Source organism: Malus sylvestris, chromosome 8, assembly GCF_916048215.2.
Source record: "Malus sylvestris chromosome 8, drMalSylv7.2, whole genome shotgun sequence".
Classification (NCBI taxonomy): domain Eukaryota; kingdom Viridiplantae; phylum Streptophyta; class Magnoliopsida; order Rosales; family Rosaceae; genus Malus; species Malus sylvestris.
Window position 1 is genome coordinate 1,943,239 of NC_062267.1, and position 16,075 is coordinate 1,959,313.

The 16,075-nt window shown below is 37.9% G+C and overlaps 1 protein-coding gene across 3 annotated transcripts; it reads left to right on the plus strand.

Moving 5' to 3' along the window:
* Nucleotides 1–98: 98 nt before the first annotated feature.
* On the plus strand, nt 99–7,940 carry LOC126633424 (abscisic acid 8'-hydroxylase 1). 3 transcript variants are annotated; one of them, XM_050304015.1, is made up of 10 exons: nt 99–388; nt 476–787; nt 1,050–1,371; nt 1,790–1,939; nt 6,221–6,493; nt 6,588–6,674; nt 6,956–7,034; nt 7,137–7,243; nt 7,376–7,497; nt 7,671–7,940. In XM_050304015.1, exons 2-10 carry the CDS (start codon nt 537–539, stop codon nt 7,792–7,794), a joined length of 1,515 nt encoding a protein of 504 aa, XP_050159972.1. In that variant the 5' UTR covers nt 99–388; nt 476–536; the 3' UTR covers nt 7,795–7,940. The 3 variants fall into 3 exon arrangements, with proteins under 3 accessions (XP_050159972.1, XP_050159973.1, XP_050159971.1); XM_050304016.1 differs by having other exon boundaries at nt 511–787; XM_050304014.1 differs by having other exon boundaries at nt 99–787.
* Nucleotides 7,941–16,075: the final 8,135 nt, after the last annotated feature.

Here is a 16,075-nt window from a genome sequence, read left to right on the forward strand (position 1 = left end):
GAGCTTTCGATGGCAGCACCATGATGGCGTTTTAGTGCCAAAAGATAGGCTTCTTGGGTGCAATTTCAATGGATGGAGTATCAACCCTCAATGGCGTTCATGCCAAAACCTTTCCACAAATCAATAATTACAAAAGATGGCGCACAAATTTGAGGGGTCAAATCGATTAAGTGAATTCTCTGGTTGTCGTTATACCTTGGGACCTTATTTCAAAATCGCATCAAACCCTGTCGGCCAAAACACCAACCCAATTTTCCTCCAATTTTTCTTCCACACCAGCAACAACTCAATGTTAACACATGTTTTATCCAACAACTTAAATTGAGTCACTAAAATCGGTTGAATTAAACCTATCTGTGACTCAAATATATGTTGAAACTCAGTGCATGTAAGTACTCGTTAAAATTCAATTTTCCTCGTACGTTGATGTCTCTCACTTATAATTCAAGAGTTCAGTTCTTTATAAAATTTTCAGACCATTCTACCTACCAAATTACTCAAAATCTGCAGAACAACACGGTAGCAGAAGAATAAATATGCCTTCCCGTTTGCCACAAGAAGCTTATTATTCTTTTGGTTGTTACGCCGTGGTAGTAGTATTAGGTGCCTTGTCATGTCTGCTTTATCAAATTATCAAGTCAGTGAACTGCTCAAATCACGATATATCAACGGCTGAAATTCCTCCAGGCAGCCGAGGATTACCATTCATTGGAGAAACCCTAAAGTTCATGGCTTCCATTAACAGTGGCAAAGGGTTTTACGAGTTTGTCCGTCTTCGCCGTCTCCGGTAATACCTCTCTTTGAGTGCATGATCTACCCTTTACTCTATAATTTCTTCTGTTAATGAACGGGCCAACGGTCCACACTAATTATATTGTTCTCCAATTTGTAACTCGCCACTTGTACTGTGTGAGGTTCATCACAAAAAGTTTTAGTACAAATGTAATTCTAAGTGAAACCGCTCAATATAATTAAGTTATATTCAATTTTATCAATTTTTCAACATGAGATTCTTGTATTCTACAACACTGTAGTTTCTGTAAGTGCAGGCATGGAAATTGCTTTAGGACCAACATATTCGGAGAGACGCATGTTTTCGTTTCGAGCACGGACTCAGCAAAGGCAGTCTTAAACAATGACTTGGGGAGATTCAGCAAGAGATACATGAAAACTATTGCTGCGCTAGTGGGAAATCAAAGCCTCCTCTGTGCTTCCCACCAACACCACAAACTAATTCGTGGGCAACTAAGCAACTTGTTTTCTACCAATTCTTTATCAGTTTTTATCAAACAGTTTGATGAACTGATTGTTGATGCTATGAGAGGGTGGGAGCATAGAAGCTGTGTGGTCATACAAGACGAAGCAGTCAAGGTGACACAAATAATGCAATTTCTTCAGAACTTTGCAATTTTTCATTTCTGTATCAAATTTCCAAACCTTTACTATAACTGTGTCACGGGCACACACAGCTTAAATTGTCCCACATGTGAAATAACCGTATGACCTCCTTTGGAGTAATGAAGACTGAATGAATACTTTCAAGGAAATCATTTATATTCACAAGGGCCTTTCTTTAAAGCATGTGAAATTTTAAAATAAAAAATTAATTGTTTCTTGAAAAATCACTTACTAATACTTAACGTTTTCTATTATTGTTGCAAGCGTTTTGGGTTATATTAAAGTGCTTTAATTTATACATTCAGAAAGCATTTCAAAACAGATCATGGTTTGTTAGTTTTTGTGATTACTATTTGATATGGTATTTGATGTAAATTTCATTTTGGAGCAGATAACCTGCAAAGCTATGTGCAAGATGTTGATAAGCGTGGAAAGCGGATACGAACTAGAGGTGTTGCAAAAGGAGGTGGCTCATGTTTGTGAAGCAATGTTAGCATTCCCCTTGAGGTTACCTAGGACTAGGTTTTACAAAGGACTTCAGGTAAAATACTATATTCAACTACGCGTTCGAATCCTTCCTCCCTTGGCTGAGCCACTAAGGGGCCAGAATGGTCCCTCGCCCATCCTGCTTTTTTTTCCTTACTAGTATTGTAGATGTTGGTGCTGCATATCAGTCTAATTGTTAGGATGCCAAGTGGCACCATCTAGGTTGTCCAAGTGTACGGCCAAGATGGATAGCTATCTGATAAGATTGTTAGAATTGTTGTTAGAATTGGGTGGAAGTGTAATCAGTTAGACAGTTAGGGAGACTGCTTGCACAGCAGGTGAGAGTTAGTATATAAGGAGAGAGTTGTAAGAAGAAGGTTGGTTGTTGTTTTGTTGTTAAATGTAATACTGAGGAATTGTATACAATATATGAGGAAGTAGAGTTTGGGTCTTAACATTTGGTATCAACCAGCGTTGATCCTCTCAAGCCTTCATTGTTGTATGACGCGCCAGGCTTCGAGGAAAGCTATGGATACCCGTTTGTCAGATCTCGAAACCACGATCGAAGATCTCAGATCAGAGCTCAAAGCCGAGATCAAAGCCAGTCAAGAATTAATTTTGCTACAACTGCAATCACTTGCAGCGAATGGCAGTGGGGGATCGTGTGGAGAATCTTCTGAGGCGACTCCGACGAATCCCAATTTTCCGGGAGGGATGAACCCTAATCACAATTACAATCGCCAAGATTTGGGTTCTAATGCTGGTCGACCACCATTTTTGAGAATGGATTTCCCCATATTTGTGGATGTTGACGATCCATTGGGGTGGGTGTATAAGTCTGAACATTACTTTGATTTCTTTGCTATCGACGACTCGAAGAAGGTGAAATTGGCATCGTTTCATATGGAGGGAGAAGCTCTGCAGTGGTTCCATTGGGCGAATTGTCTCACTCAATATCCTTCATGGGGTGACTTTACGAGGGTTTTTTGTCAAGAATTTGGTCCATCGGAATTCGACGATTGTGCTGAAAATTTGGTAAACTTGAAGCAAACAGGTCTTCTCAGGGATTATATCGTGGAATTTTGAAAAATGTCAAATCGAACCATGGATATGAGTCCTGCGATCCTTAAATCTTGCTTTATTGGGGGATTGAAAGCAGAATTGCGCCATGATGTGAAACTGCTTAAGCCACGAAATGTCCTTGAAGCTGCATCTTTTGCCCAGCAAGTTGATGCTAAGCTATCAGATTTAAAGGTGAAGTCTTTTCATAGAGCTCCTACATTTCAGCCTACATTTCGATCACCTACTTCATTGAATGTAATGCATCCCACAACCCTCGAAATTCGTCCCAAGAACCCTTCTGTGAGGCGATTAACCCCCGAAGAAGTTGATCACTGTCGCAAGAATGGTCTGTGTTTTCATTGCAAAGAAAAATATGGGAGGGGTCACATGTGTGAGAAGAAACAACTGCTTCTTATAGATGTTCAAGACTTTGATAATTTTGAAAAAGAAGAGAATGATATCGTTGAAACGGAGGAACCTGAGATTACTGCATGTGCCCTGTTTGGCACTCCTGCACCCCCTACCATTAATACAATGCGTGTGCAAGGATTTATCAAGAATTGTCCAGTTACAATCCTCATTGATTCGGGTAGCTCTCACAACTTTATTGATCTGAGTTTGGTTAAGAGAATGAAGTATACGTTGGATACGGGCCATATATTCAATGTTAAAATTGCTGATGGTGGACGAGTAGCTACCAAAAGAGTTCTGAACCAAGTTTCTGTCAAGATTCAACAATTCAGTTGCGTAATTGATTTGTATGCTATGCCATTTGGGGGCTGCGATATCGTCCTTGGAGTACAGTGGTTGAGAACGCTTGGTCCAATTCTGTGGGATTTCGACAAGATGTACATGAAATTTTCCAAGGGTTCTCAAACATTTTGCATTTCCAGTCATAGTTCTTCTTTGCACTAGATTGAGGATAATCTAGCAGCTGATGCACTATCCAGGAGTCATGCGAGTACTGAATTGGCTGCATTGGAATTCTTAGATCCTGTTGAATGTTTGGCAATTTCATACCTTTATTCTCAGTGAATGGACGAACTGCGAAGACATGTGGAGAAGGATCCTTGGATACTGCACAAAATCCAGGAGGTCTTCAACAACCCTGCAGCTACGGATATTGTGGGAAATCTCAGATATCAATTGGATAATGAGTTTTTGAAGTTCAAGCACAGAATTGTTATAAGTCCTCAAAGTTGTTGGCGAGACAAAATTTTTGGGGAACATCAATTGAGTCCTATTGCTGGCCATGAAGGCTTTCTCAAAACATACAAGCAGATCTCTAGATCTTTTTACTGGGAAGGTATGAAGAAATACATTAAAGACATGGTGTCTAGTTGCTCCATTTGTCAACAGAACAAGTATGAGACAATTTCACCTCCTGGATTACTCCAACCACTTCCTATTCCTACTAAAATTTGGGCTGACATTTCTATGGATTTCATTGTGGGATTGCCTCCTTGTAAAGGGAAAACTGTAATATGGGTGGTGATTGATCGTTTATCTAAGTATGCTCACTTCTTGGCTATTGCTCATCCTTATTCTGCCACTATGATTGCTCAACTGTTTGTGGATCACATATTCAAATTGCATGGGATGCCTAATTCTATTATTAGTGATAGAGATCCGGTCTTCATGAGCAAATTTTGGAAGGAGTTCTTCACGATTCAAGGCTCTAAATTGTGTTTTAGCTCGAGCTACCATCCTCAAACAAATGGACAAACTGAGGTTCTCAATAGATGCCTTGAGACATATTTGAGATGTTTCTGCAGTCTACAACCAAGAAGATGGGCTATATGGTTGTCTTGGGCGGAATGGAGTTATAACACAGGATATCACACTGCTACAAAGATGACTCCATATGAAATCGTTTATGGCCAGCCACCTCCACTTGTCTCATTTTATGACAGTGGCACCACTAAGGTTGCTTCAGTTGATCAAGCTTTACAAGAACGAAATCGAGTGTTAGCCGTATTGAAAGCTAATTTGCAGGCTGCCCAAAATCGGATGAAGGTTCAAAGTGATAAAAAGCGAACTGAGAGGGTTTTTGAGGTGGGAGATTGGGTGTACCTCCGGCTTGTCCCTTATCAATTCATGTCCTTATCCTCTCACTCAGTTCACAAACTGCAGCCCCGTTTTTATAGGCCTTTCGAAATTTTGGCAAAGCTGGGACCAGTGGCATATAAGTTGAAATTACCGGAGACTTCAAAACTCCATCCTGTTTTCCATGTTTCTTGTCTCAAAAAGCATCTGGGTGATCATGTGCAACCTTCTGTGCACCTACCGGTTATCACTGAATCTGGCATATTACAGGATGTCCCAACGGCTATTTTGGATAGACGACTGATGAAGAAGGGTCACACTGCTGTTTCAGAAGTACTAGTGCAGTGGCAGAATCACACCACAGAAGATGCTACGTGGGAGAACTACCATGAACTCAAATCCAAATTTCCAGATATTGTACATTTGTAAAGCTCTGTGTAATCCTTTCTCAAAATGTACGCACTGTGTTACACTTTTAAGTTCAGTTTGAAGGGGGGTATTGTTAGGATGTCAAGTGGCACCATCTAGGTTGTCCAAGTGTACGGCCAAGATGGATAGCTATCTGATAAGATTGTTAGAATTGTTGTTAGAATTGGGTGGAAGTGTAATCAGTTAGACAGTTAGGGAGACTGCTTGCACAGCAGGTGGGAGTTAGTATATAAGGAGAGAGTTGTAAGAAGAAGGTTGGTTGTTGTTTTGTTGTTAAATGTAATACTGAGGAATTGTATACAACATATGAGGAAGTAGAGTTTGGGTCTTAACACTAATACCCTTTTCAAGTGTTTTCTCAATCTAATTATTTTCCATTCCAGGCCAACCTTATTTTTCTCTTCATCCCTCTTATAAAAGTGCAGTCTTCACTTCCCCTTCTCATTTTATCAACTTTTCTTTGGCTTTAAGTTATATTTTAAAAAAAAATTCTTGGTACTCTTTACCTCATATTTGAGTTCCTGGGTTTGTACAACATTTTTAGTTCTCTTTATTGAAATTAGGGTCTTTTAATTTTTATGCAAATTACTTCAATCTCTCATGTTTTGAGTTCAAATTTTCTATGTATGTGAGAGAGTCCCCTACACAAGAAATATTTGCTCGGGCACTGCTCTTCAGTCCTCAAAAAATAAATATAAAAAAGGCCCAAAATATCTCATAATTGGGCTTTATATTTATCTTTATGGGCTTCTACGCCTAAATTTTCAAAACCTAACCAGGCTCTAACTGTATGATTCAGGCTAGAAAGAAAATCATGGGAATAATTGGGGATGCAATGAGTGAAAGGAGAAAAGGGTTAGAAGTTAAGAGTGAAGATCTTTTACAGCGGCTTTTGACAGAGGATGAAAAAGCATGTGGTGAAACAGGCACTACTGCCCGGCAGCTAACAGATGAAGAGATAAAAGACAATATATTAACCATGATCATTGCAGGTCAGGATACAACAGCCAGTGCAATGACATGGATGATCAAATTCTTAGACGAGAACCCAGAAGTGCTTCCCACTCTTATGGTAAGTCAGAGTTAAAGCTTCGCTTTCTCTTATTAATTTTGTTTATAGTTGTATTATTGAATAATATGCCACTTTTTTTTGTTGATTGAAACAGAAAGAACAACTTGACTTGGCGAGAAAAACTTCTTCAAAGTCATTTCTAACACTGGAGAGCATTAACGACATGCCGTTTGCTGCTAAGGTACTATTAATCAACAAAACTCACTTCACTTTTGACATTTGTGTTATTTAACAAACCTAGAAACAACTTTCTTGAAGACTTTTTTTTTTTTTGTTCTTTTATCAATAACTATCGTCTACAAGAGACTACACATGTGGACCTCTTTAGAGTGGAGACTAATGCCAATTGATCAGATGGTCCTATGCCCGTTCTTGAAGACTCGCAACTCTTAAAAACAACATGTTTCTTGACATACTTCGTTTATTAATTGATTGAACAAATGAGTTGGGTGTGTCAATTAGGTGGTAAAAGAATCCCTAAGGTTGGCTTCTGTCGTGCCATGGTTTCCAAGACTAGCTCTCGAGGACTGCGAGATGGAAGGTTTGAGCTCTGAACAAAATATGTTTGTTTCATTTATTTTCCCTCTCTGTCTGTCTGTGTATGCAACTTGTTGATTGATTTTTGTTTCTGTGGGTGCATTAGGATTTAAGATCAAGAGAGGGTGGAATGTGAACGTTGATGCTAAATCAGTACACCTTGATCCTACGGTCTACACTGATCCCAACAAGTTCAATCCGTCTAGGTTTGACGTACGTATGCATGGATATAATTCACCTCATTCAATTAATTTCTTGTTAAAATTAAGTTAAAACATGCGTACATGATTAAAAGTTGCAACTCACTGAATTCGACTTTGTGATAAACCGCATGCATGCATGCAGGATGAGTCAAAAGTACCATACAGCTTCTTAGCTTTTGGGATGGGAGGGAGGACATGCCTGGGGATGAACATGGCCAAGGCCATGATGCTGGTCTTTCTCCACCGCCTCACCACTACTTACAGGTCGCATCTCACTTTTTTTTCTCTTCTTTTTTGATATCGATCATTGAATTTGAGGCCAGGGTTTCAAGCTAGAATTCAGTAATTAATCAACGTGGAATGCCAAAATTCATAATTATATTGACAAATATAGATGATTATTTACAAACTCTTAACTGATGTAAAACCTTATCCAGGTGGAAGGTGATTGACGCAGACTCCAGTATTGAAAAATGGGGGCTCTTCTCAAAATTAAAAAGTGGTTGTCCGGTAACCGTGACCTGTATCGCTGAGAATTATACCCCCAGATATCAGCAATAAGATGCCTAGCTGATTCCATGTCGATTAAAATCTCAAGGTCCAGACTTTTTCTGCTTGTTGAATGTTGGGTAGTTAGCTTAACACTGTATTTAAAATTACCATTAGGAACATATTCAGCTTTAATGTATAAGAATATTCAAGATGAAGGCATCGTTTCAATATCCATATATATATATATATATATATATATATATATATATATATATATATATATATATTTCAATTCAACTTGATTCATGGAGCAAAAGCTCAACCCATTTGGAATTGGACACAGTAATAAAACCTACACCCTGACGAAAACGAAATTGGACACAGAAAAAAAAAAAAAAAAAAAACTCCTCTTCTGAGAAGCTCTCCATCAATTCAACGCCTACTCTTTTTTTTTTTTTTTTCTTTCAAACGATAAAATTAGTAGGTTAAATAGTTGTTAGAGGAGAAAAAAATCGGTGAGAATCAAAATCGCATTATATATAGTGTATTGGCATAATTGTTTTCCCCCAATGCAATAACTACCAATTAAACATCTAAATTCACTCTTTATTTTCCCTATCATTTTGATCAGCTCTAAATAAACTAAGGAATCCAAGTTATTTAAAATTCAGACAATGACATTGAAAGTGATTTAACTAATTTCTCATTCAACAAGCATAACCTAATAAAACAATTCATCATTCATGTACATGATCTGTAACATTGACACTTGAAAAATCTTAGTATAAAGATTTGGCATTTGGGTTAATCCCAAATTTTAATTAGCTGGGGCCAGAATTTTGGTTTTGAGAACATGGATTTTATATCTATATATATCTTTAGGACGCATTCTTGTTCATGATGTTGACTTAGACACATATGCCTCTCCAACTTAATGCAATCTAGTGTGTGGCCTTGTAATTAAAACCCTAAATTTTCTTTTATCACCAACTTTTTTCCCCTGTTTTGACTGAAATATATGAGAGAATAATATGTATAATCCGGCTACTTCACCAAGAATTTGAGAGGATTAATTGTTTGATAAAGGAGGCTTAAATGTTGAAATGGTCCATGTGTTACACCTCTTCGGTTGATTTGGTCCTCGGGTTTTCAATTTAGCCAATGTAGTCATCATGTTTCACTTAAGTTAGTCAATTTAATACTTTTCATCCAGTTACTGTTAAATTTTTTATAAATATGTTTCGAATTGGCTAACAAATAAAAATAAAAGATAAGAAAAACAAAAGAACTCAAAAGCAAAAGAAAATTTTCAAACCTCAGCATCTCCACCATGGAGCACACCCAAGGCAACACCCAATTACCGTGAATTATCCTAGCAACCACCCACACTCCCTCTAGTAAATCTTCACCCAACGGTTCCCAAGACGACGGCGCGTCGATCACCCTTCCCCATCCGTGCCATCTTCATAACATCAATCTGCACGGAAATTTTGGATCCCTTTCTCCTAATTTACCAAGTCCGGGAATCCGAGCCGTTGAAATTTGATCTAACGGTTAAAGTTATTATAACTTTAAAAGTGGGCCCCTGTTTGTAGCTGTTAGATCAAATTTCAACGGCCCAGATCACCGAACTTGGTGGATTAGGAAGAAGGGATCCGGAGAGGATCCCTTTCCAATCTGCACCACTTCCCTGATCTCCCTTCTCCCATACCCCTCATGGTTATGAAGATTTTTAGATTGTTTCATATCTGAACTTTTTAATTTTTGACAAAAATCTTATCATTTTTTTAATTGGAGTTTATTTCTTTATGTAATTAGAGTTTTTAATTTTTTTAAATGAATTATTAAACGCTAAGATAACAGGATGGATTACATAACAGTGTACAATACAAAGACTAAATAGGCTAAATTTAAAACATGAGAATTAAATTGATTAAAGAGTTAAAGCAAAAAGACCATTTTGATATTTAAGCCTAATAAAAACTGGAAAAAAAAAGAAGCGTAGGACACGTTTATTTATACAGAGAATATGAATTTTATTCTATAAATGAACTTTTAATTTCCATTAACCAAATTCCTTTTTCTCACATACTTGCTTTTATTTTTCTCCCCTCGTTTATTTTGAGTGGTTTAGGAGACCTATTGAAGCAGAAAAAAAAATGAAAGGGAGGAGAAGGAGGAGTTTGTTATTTAGTGGTGGTTGCACAAAATAATTAGAGTTTTGGTGCGGAGTTGTGGAAGGATTAGTACAACTCGTATTTGTTAGGACTTAAATCATTGAGGGGAGGCTTCTTTACAATGAAGCAGTTTCCTCTTATCCACTTGATATTTGTCTTCTGGAACAACAAAAGCCAAAATCCAAAAGCAATAAGCAGCTTTTCTCGTTTATTGTAAGGGCACGTAACAACAATTTTCCTTTCTCTTTCAAGACTTTTTAAGTTGTTTTTATTTATTCGCTGGGCACTAGGTAGCAAGTCCACCATCCAGCACCACCTACACTCGTGGTGTTATACGTTTCATATTTTTAGTAGAACATCTCCTTCAATTATTTTGTGTGGCCTCCATCCGTACAAATGGCACTAACCCTATGAATTTAACTTCGACAAGAAAAATACTCGTGGAATTAAAGTATTTTTTCTATACTACATGATTGGGATACAGGACACCTGTGTAACATATTGGACCACCCAGATCATCTCCAAAACACGATTTACATGTCTGTGGATTCATTATTTGAAGACAGCAACAAAACGTTAAATAAAACCAACATTATTGATCTGAAACGGATAATGTTTGGCTGTATAAACTTGGATAAAATATTTGATTTTATAATGTAGTTGTCTCTGTGTTTAATTTGCTGGATCAATAATATCGTTGTCCTGGGGTTTAATTATTTGCTTCTCTTCATTCCACACAGCTCAGTCACTGTGGTTCCGTCGCCGTTTTCGTATGGCAATTGACCATTGTGTAGAGTTGTCTCCCATCTTCCTCTTATGAAATTAAAAAGGGGCCATGTTGATGTGACAAATATGTGGGAGAAAGAAATAATTAGAGATTTTAGAAATATAGAAGGAAATGGAAATTGACTAACTAGCCGTCCCTTGTTGATTTGATTCTTGATGTTTAAGCATTTGTCGTTACAAATTTCAAAGGGAAACTCAAACTGTTCCAATTCTATATGTATTAATAACTGATGTAGAACAAATTGCTGACTGGATTGAAGAGTAAATGGACTGATGGAAGATGAAGAGACGTAGTGAGAATTTGCAGATTTAGCGTCCGAGCTTCGATTTAATGTGATGTATGATGGATTTTGGCCGAGCTTCTGTAATAAATTATGTTGTTTTCCTTTCGTTTAAATTCCTAAGAAATTTGAGTTGTTCCAAGGTGTTGTAAATAGGTTATTTAAGTCATTGGGCACTTCGTATTGTAATCATATTTCAATCAATAATCAAACAATCCCTTTGAGATTTCTCTCATTACTGGTGAATTCCAGACTTTTAATTCTTCAAAGAGTTATGCTTGTAATTCTTTAGCTTCATGCTGTGTCATAAATACACATGACAATTAAATAGTGTAATAGCCGATTTTGTAAACGCAATGAACTAATAAATTATAATCGCAAAAGTGTGAGTAACTTTGCAAGAGACAGACAAACAATTAGTGTGAACATAACCATAAGAGACCTAAATGGAAGACATGAGGCAATTATTCTCATCCATAGTTTAATTTATAGAATAACATGTAACGTATATACCTATATTTCGGGCACACATAAAAATCTCTCCAATCGGAAGGGAGAAGATAATGGCACAAAGCATGCAGAAGAGTTGACTAATCAGTCTAATCCCTTAGTTTTGGTGAAGCAAAACGTATTAATCTTACATTCCAAGCATGCGGGAAAAAAAATGACAAAACCTCCCTCCTCACCACCTCATCAAGCAAATACCAACACAACACAACAGGCACAACCTGTCATCAATCCATAGGGATTTCCGAGTGCCCACTTCCCAGTTTGTTTCTTTCCTTTCTTTATTTTTATTTAAAACTATTATTTTTTCCCCAAAATACATTATTCGCCACAAACTAAGCCAAATTTTGCTCGAGTTGCCTTAGTAAAAATATATTTAAACAGAAAAATAACTTAATAATAATAATACTATCAAGTAGCATGTTCCTGATCATTACAAATAATCAACAATTCATTGTATTCTCGCCAATTAGTACTACGGTCTAGTAGTATTCTTCTTCACTTGAAAGTGAGAGGTCTTAGGTTTGATTCTCGCCAAATGCGAATTTAAACCACATTATTGCTAGCCCATTGTGAGGCTAAGTCCACTCATCTCGCCTTTATGTAGATAATAGCATGTGTTAAAAAAAAACAATTCAACGTATTCTCTGGGTTAATGCTAGGAAGACTTTATAAACTACAAGATGTACACCAATAAGAAATAAATACGTTAATCAACACTTAGTAATAATCCAAACATCAACTTCCATATCATTTAGTTTTCAAAATTTAGTCTCCCTAGCATTACCCTATTCTATGTGAGTCTTCCTGACTTCTGAAATAGTGGATTGTTATGATGAAACCACCAACTGGTTTCCTTTTTAAGAAGAGAATAAAAAACAATTCAACATATTCTCCTTAAACATGTCTTTGTGTCATTTTTGGCTGATCCATGTGACGATTATATAGCAAAGAGCTTGGATTTTCAATTTTTTGCTGCGAAACCATTTTTCTGTCACGTCTCAAAACTAGGATTGTAAAAATGTAGGCACATGAGAGTACAAATGTTATTAAGTGAATATATAGAAGAGTATTATCAATTCATTGTCATGTAAACAAAACGCAAATACGTATCAACATCACCATTGACCAAAAGGAAATGGAATTTTGGAACCATTATTTTGCACTTTTCAACTTCTATCCCCTTCCCTTCAAGAAATTTTCGGTATATCGAAAATATGGTCCAGTACACCAAATGTCAGAATACAATTGGTTGAATTTTTTTTTTCAAGTTTCCAACCCATTATATTATTACACTTAGTATATCCGACCGTGTTCCCGACACACTAAAAAATCTCTCATTTTTTCCTCCTTAAGCTAGTTGTCAACAACAGTACATACACCCCAATTCAACACAACCACTATTTCACCTTTTTTAATTCATTATCATATTCATGGAGAACACATATAATCATTTGGTTTAGTTGCCTTCAGAATATTTGGTCTATCTGCATTCAACTGAAGTATCAGTTCTTTAACAAAAAGAGCATAAATATAAGAGATAAACTGAAAAAGTCGAACATAACAAAATTGGCGAAATTTCACAAAATTAAACATCGAGCATATATTTATATCAAAATGTCCAACTTGATTTCAATTTTATTTACAAATAGATAGTAAGCATGACACTACTCTTTTATTTAATTGTAATATTAAGATTAAAGACAGTGATAATAATATGCATCCGTGTACTAAGACTTGAAAGCTAATACTTGTAAAACATTAAAATACTAATTACTGCTAAGGTAAAAGTAGCCTCAATGAATTACTGCAGAGGTAAAAGAAGCCATGCGAACGTAACTGCCCTCTGTTCTTCTCCTTCTCCTCCTTTAATCTTCTTCCTCTTGCCTCTTCTCTTCTTTCTGAATCTGCTTCTTGTCTTCAATGAACTTCTTTATTTTCCAGTTAAACTCCTCCGTCCTCCGCCTCTCTTCGTCTTCCTTCTCCTTCCTCCGCCTCTCCCTCTCCCTTTCCACCCTTTCATTCTCATACTCTTCCTTCTGCTTCCTCTTGTTTTTGACAATAAATTCCTGTATTTTCCGGTTGAACTCCTCGTCGTCCAACACCTCCACGGACCCCAACCGTCTTGCCGCCTCTTCCCCGCCGAAACTCTTAGTTTTCCGGTAAATATCCGTCTCCTTTCGTCGCATAACTCTTTTAGTACTACTTATCTTCTTCCTCTCAAACCTCTCCGACTGTGTTCTCATGTACCGCTTCTCCTTCTCCACCAATGCAGCGTCAGCACTCTCTATAGTAATTGCAGGAACCGGTGGGACGTAACGACTTTCCGTTTCTGTAACCGTTTCGCGGCGTTCAACCGACGGCAATAGCACCACTGCATTTTTAGACTCCTCATCCGCCTTCGACTCTGTTTCTGGAAAAGACGGCGTCTTCTCTGTTTCTGAACACACACCGCCGATATCTTCGCCATTGATGACGACGCTCCGGCAATACACTCTGTTGACGGCGAACTCCTCGTACACATCCGGTGATCGGGCGGATTCTTCGTCGTGTTGGCAGGCCAGAGCGTAAATGGCGGCGAGGAGGGACATGATGAGCAAGAAAACGTAAAACTGGTTGTCAAAGACGGCGTGAATTTGGCAGGAAATGTTGGAGAGTTGGGAGGCGGACGGAAGAGAACGGGAGAGGGCGAAGATGAGAGGAGAGACGGCGGCGCACGCCTTCAGAACGGATTTGAACTTCTGGTGGCGGCGGTACTTAAGCATGGCAATGGCTTTCTCGGCCGCCACATAATCGAACGCCGCCTTGTATTTATCCATGTTTTGGAGAGAAAAAAATGAAATGATCTAGGCGATGGCCACGGTGGTTGTTCGTTTTGTGTGAACGCTCGACGGAGACCGCTGTGGCGATGAGAGTGAAGAGCATGAAGAGGGTGTATTTATAGAGGGTTTGGGTAGCTTGAGAGATAATTTAGGCAAGAAATTATGGACTGAGAAAATGGAAGATTTTCCGGGAAATATTAGCGAGGAAGAGAAAGTATGAGAGAATCTTGTGTCTGTATTTTTTAGAGACCGATTTGTCGCCCCATTTATAGGTAGAGCTCGGAATCATAGTCCTGAGTTTATAATTTCCTTAATTTTTTTAACAAATAATATTATCTACATTAACGGGAGGGGATGAGTTTACCCTCAAAATGATCTTGTAATAATGTAACTCAAATTCGCTTATGACGAAATCGAACATAAAATCTCTCACTTACATGTGAAGAAGAATATCTTTAGACCATAATATTAAGTGACTCCTTTTTTTTTATATATGAATGGGTAAGTAGACTCCACTCCAATAGAGCTGTGAGTCGAAAAGGGATCATCTCCGGATCCATTCCTCCTAATCCACCAAGTCCGGGGATCCAGACCATTGAAATTTGATCCAACGGCTAAAGTTATTATAATTTTTAAAGTAGGCCCCTGTTTGTAGTTGTTGAATCAAATTTCAATGACTTAAATTCCCGGACTTGGTGGATTAGGAGGAATGGTCCGAATGGATCCAGAGAGGATCCCTTTCCCTGTGAGCCAACCATGACTAGACCCCCCCCGGTAGAGGACACATGGCCCTAGTCCGGTAAGGCCATCTCTAACCGAGGGCTGACCAGAGAGCTCGTTTTAGCCCTCTGGCCCTTCAAGATTCCCCAAGATATTAATATTTTAATGAACCGTACAGGGCCATATTTGCCTCCGTCTCCAACCGAGGGCCAGAGGGCTCGTTTTAGCCCTGTCACAAAAAACCGTCTCCAACCGAAGGCCAAAGGGCCATAGGGCCAAACATAATTTATTATTTAAATTTAAAAACTACAACAACTTAAATTTAAAAACAACAACTTATATTTAAAAACTACAAATTAAATTTAAAAACAACATTAACTTAAATTTAAAAATTACAAGACTTAAATTTAATATCCACAATCAACATCATCCGCCATTGTAGGAGTATAGTCAGAGGTAAACAATTGCCGCCGAGACATAATTTCTTTTTTTTTCCTATCAAAATAGGCCTTACTCATTGGAGTGTAATTTGAAGTGTTCCCTTCCATATTCTTATCATCCATCTCTTCTTGTATTTGTTTGGCTCGTTCTTCATGTCTACACTTCCTTTCTTCCGCCTCAAGGGCATTTTGCTCCGCCAGTAATCGCAATGAGGCTGCCACTTCATGTTGAGCGGCGTAATCAGCATTTGCCTTGTCCTTTTCCCTCAACCTTCGGGCCTTGTTTCGTCCCATAGCCCTAGGTAAAGAACTTTCGGACAGAGTCGGATTTTCTACCCTTGTTTGTTGAATGGTAGGAGATCCATCTTCATTCATATCTACAGATGGGGATGCAGCTCCCAAAGGATCCACTCTATGTTGAGGTGGATCTTCAAATAACACCCACCCTTTACAAATTTCCCAACAACCGTGAAACTGAAAGGGTTTTGAGCTGCCCTCCATATACAATTCCTCCGTTTGGCGTACCTAGAAAATATAATTACAAAAATTTTAGGAAATTAATTCATGAAATTAAATGTAATATAATTACATATAATTACAAAAATTAAATGTAATAT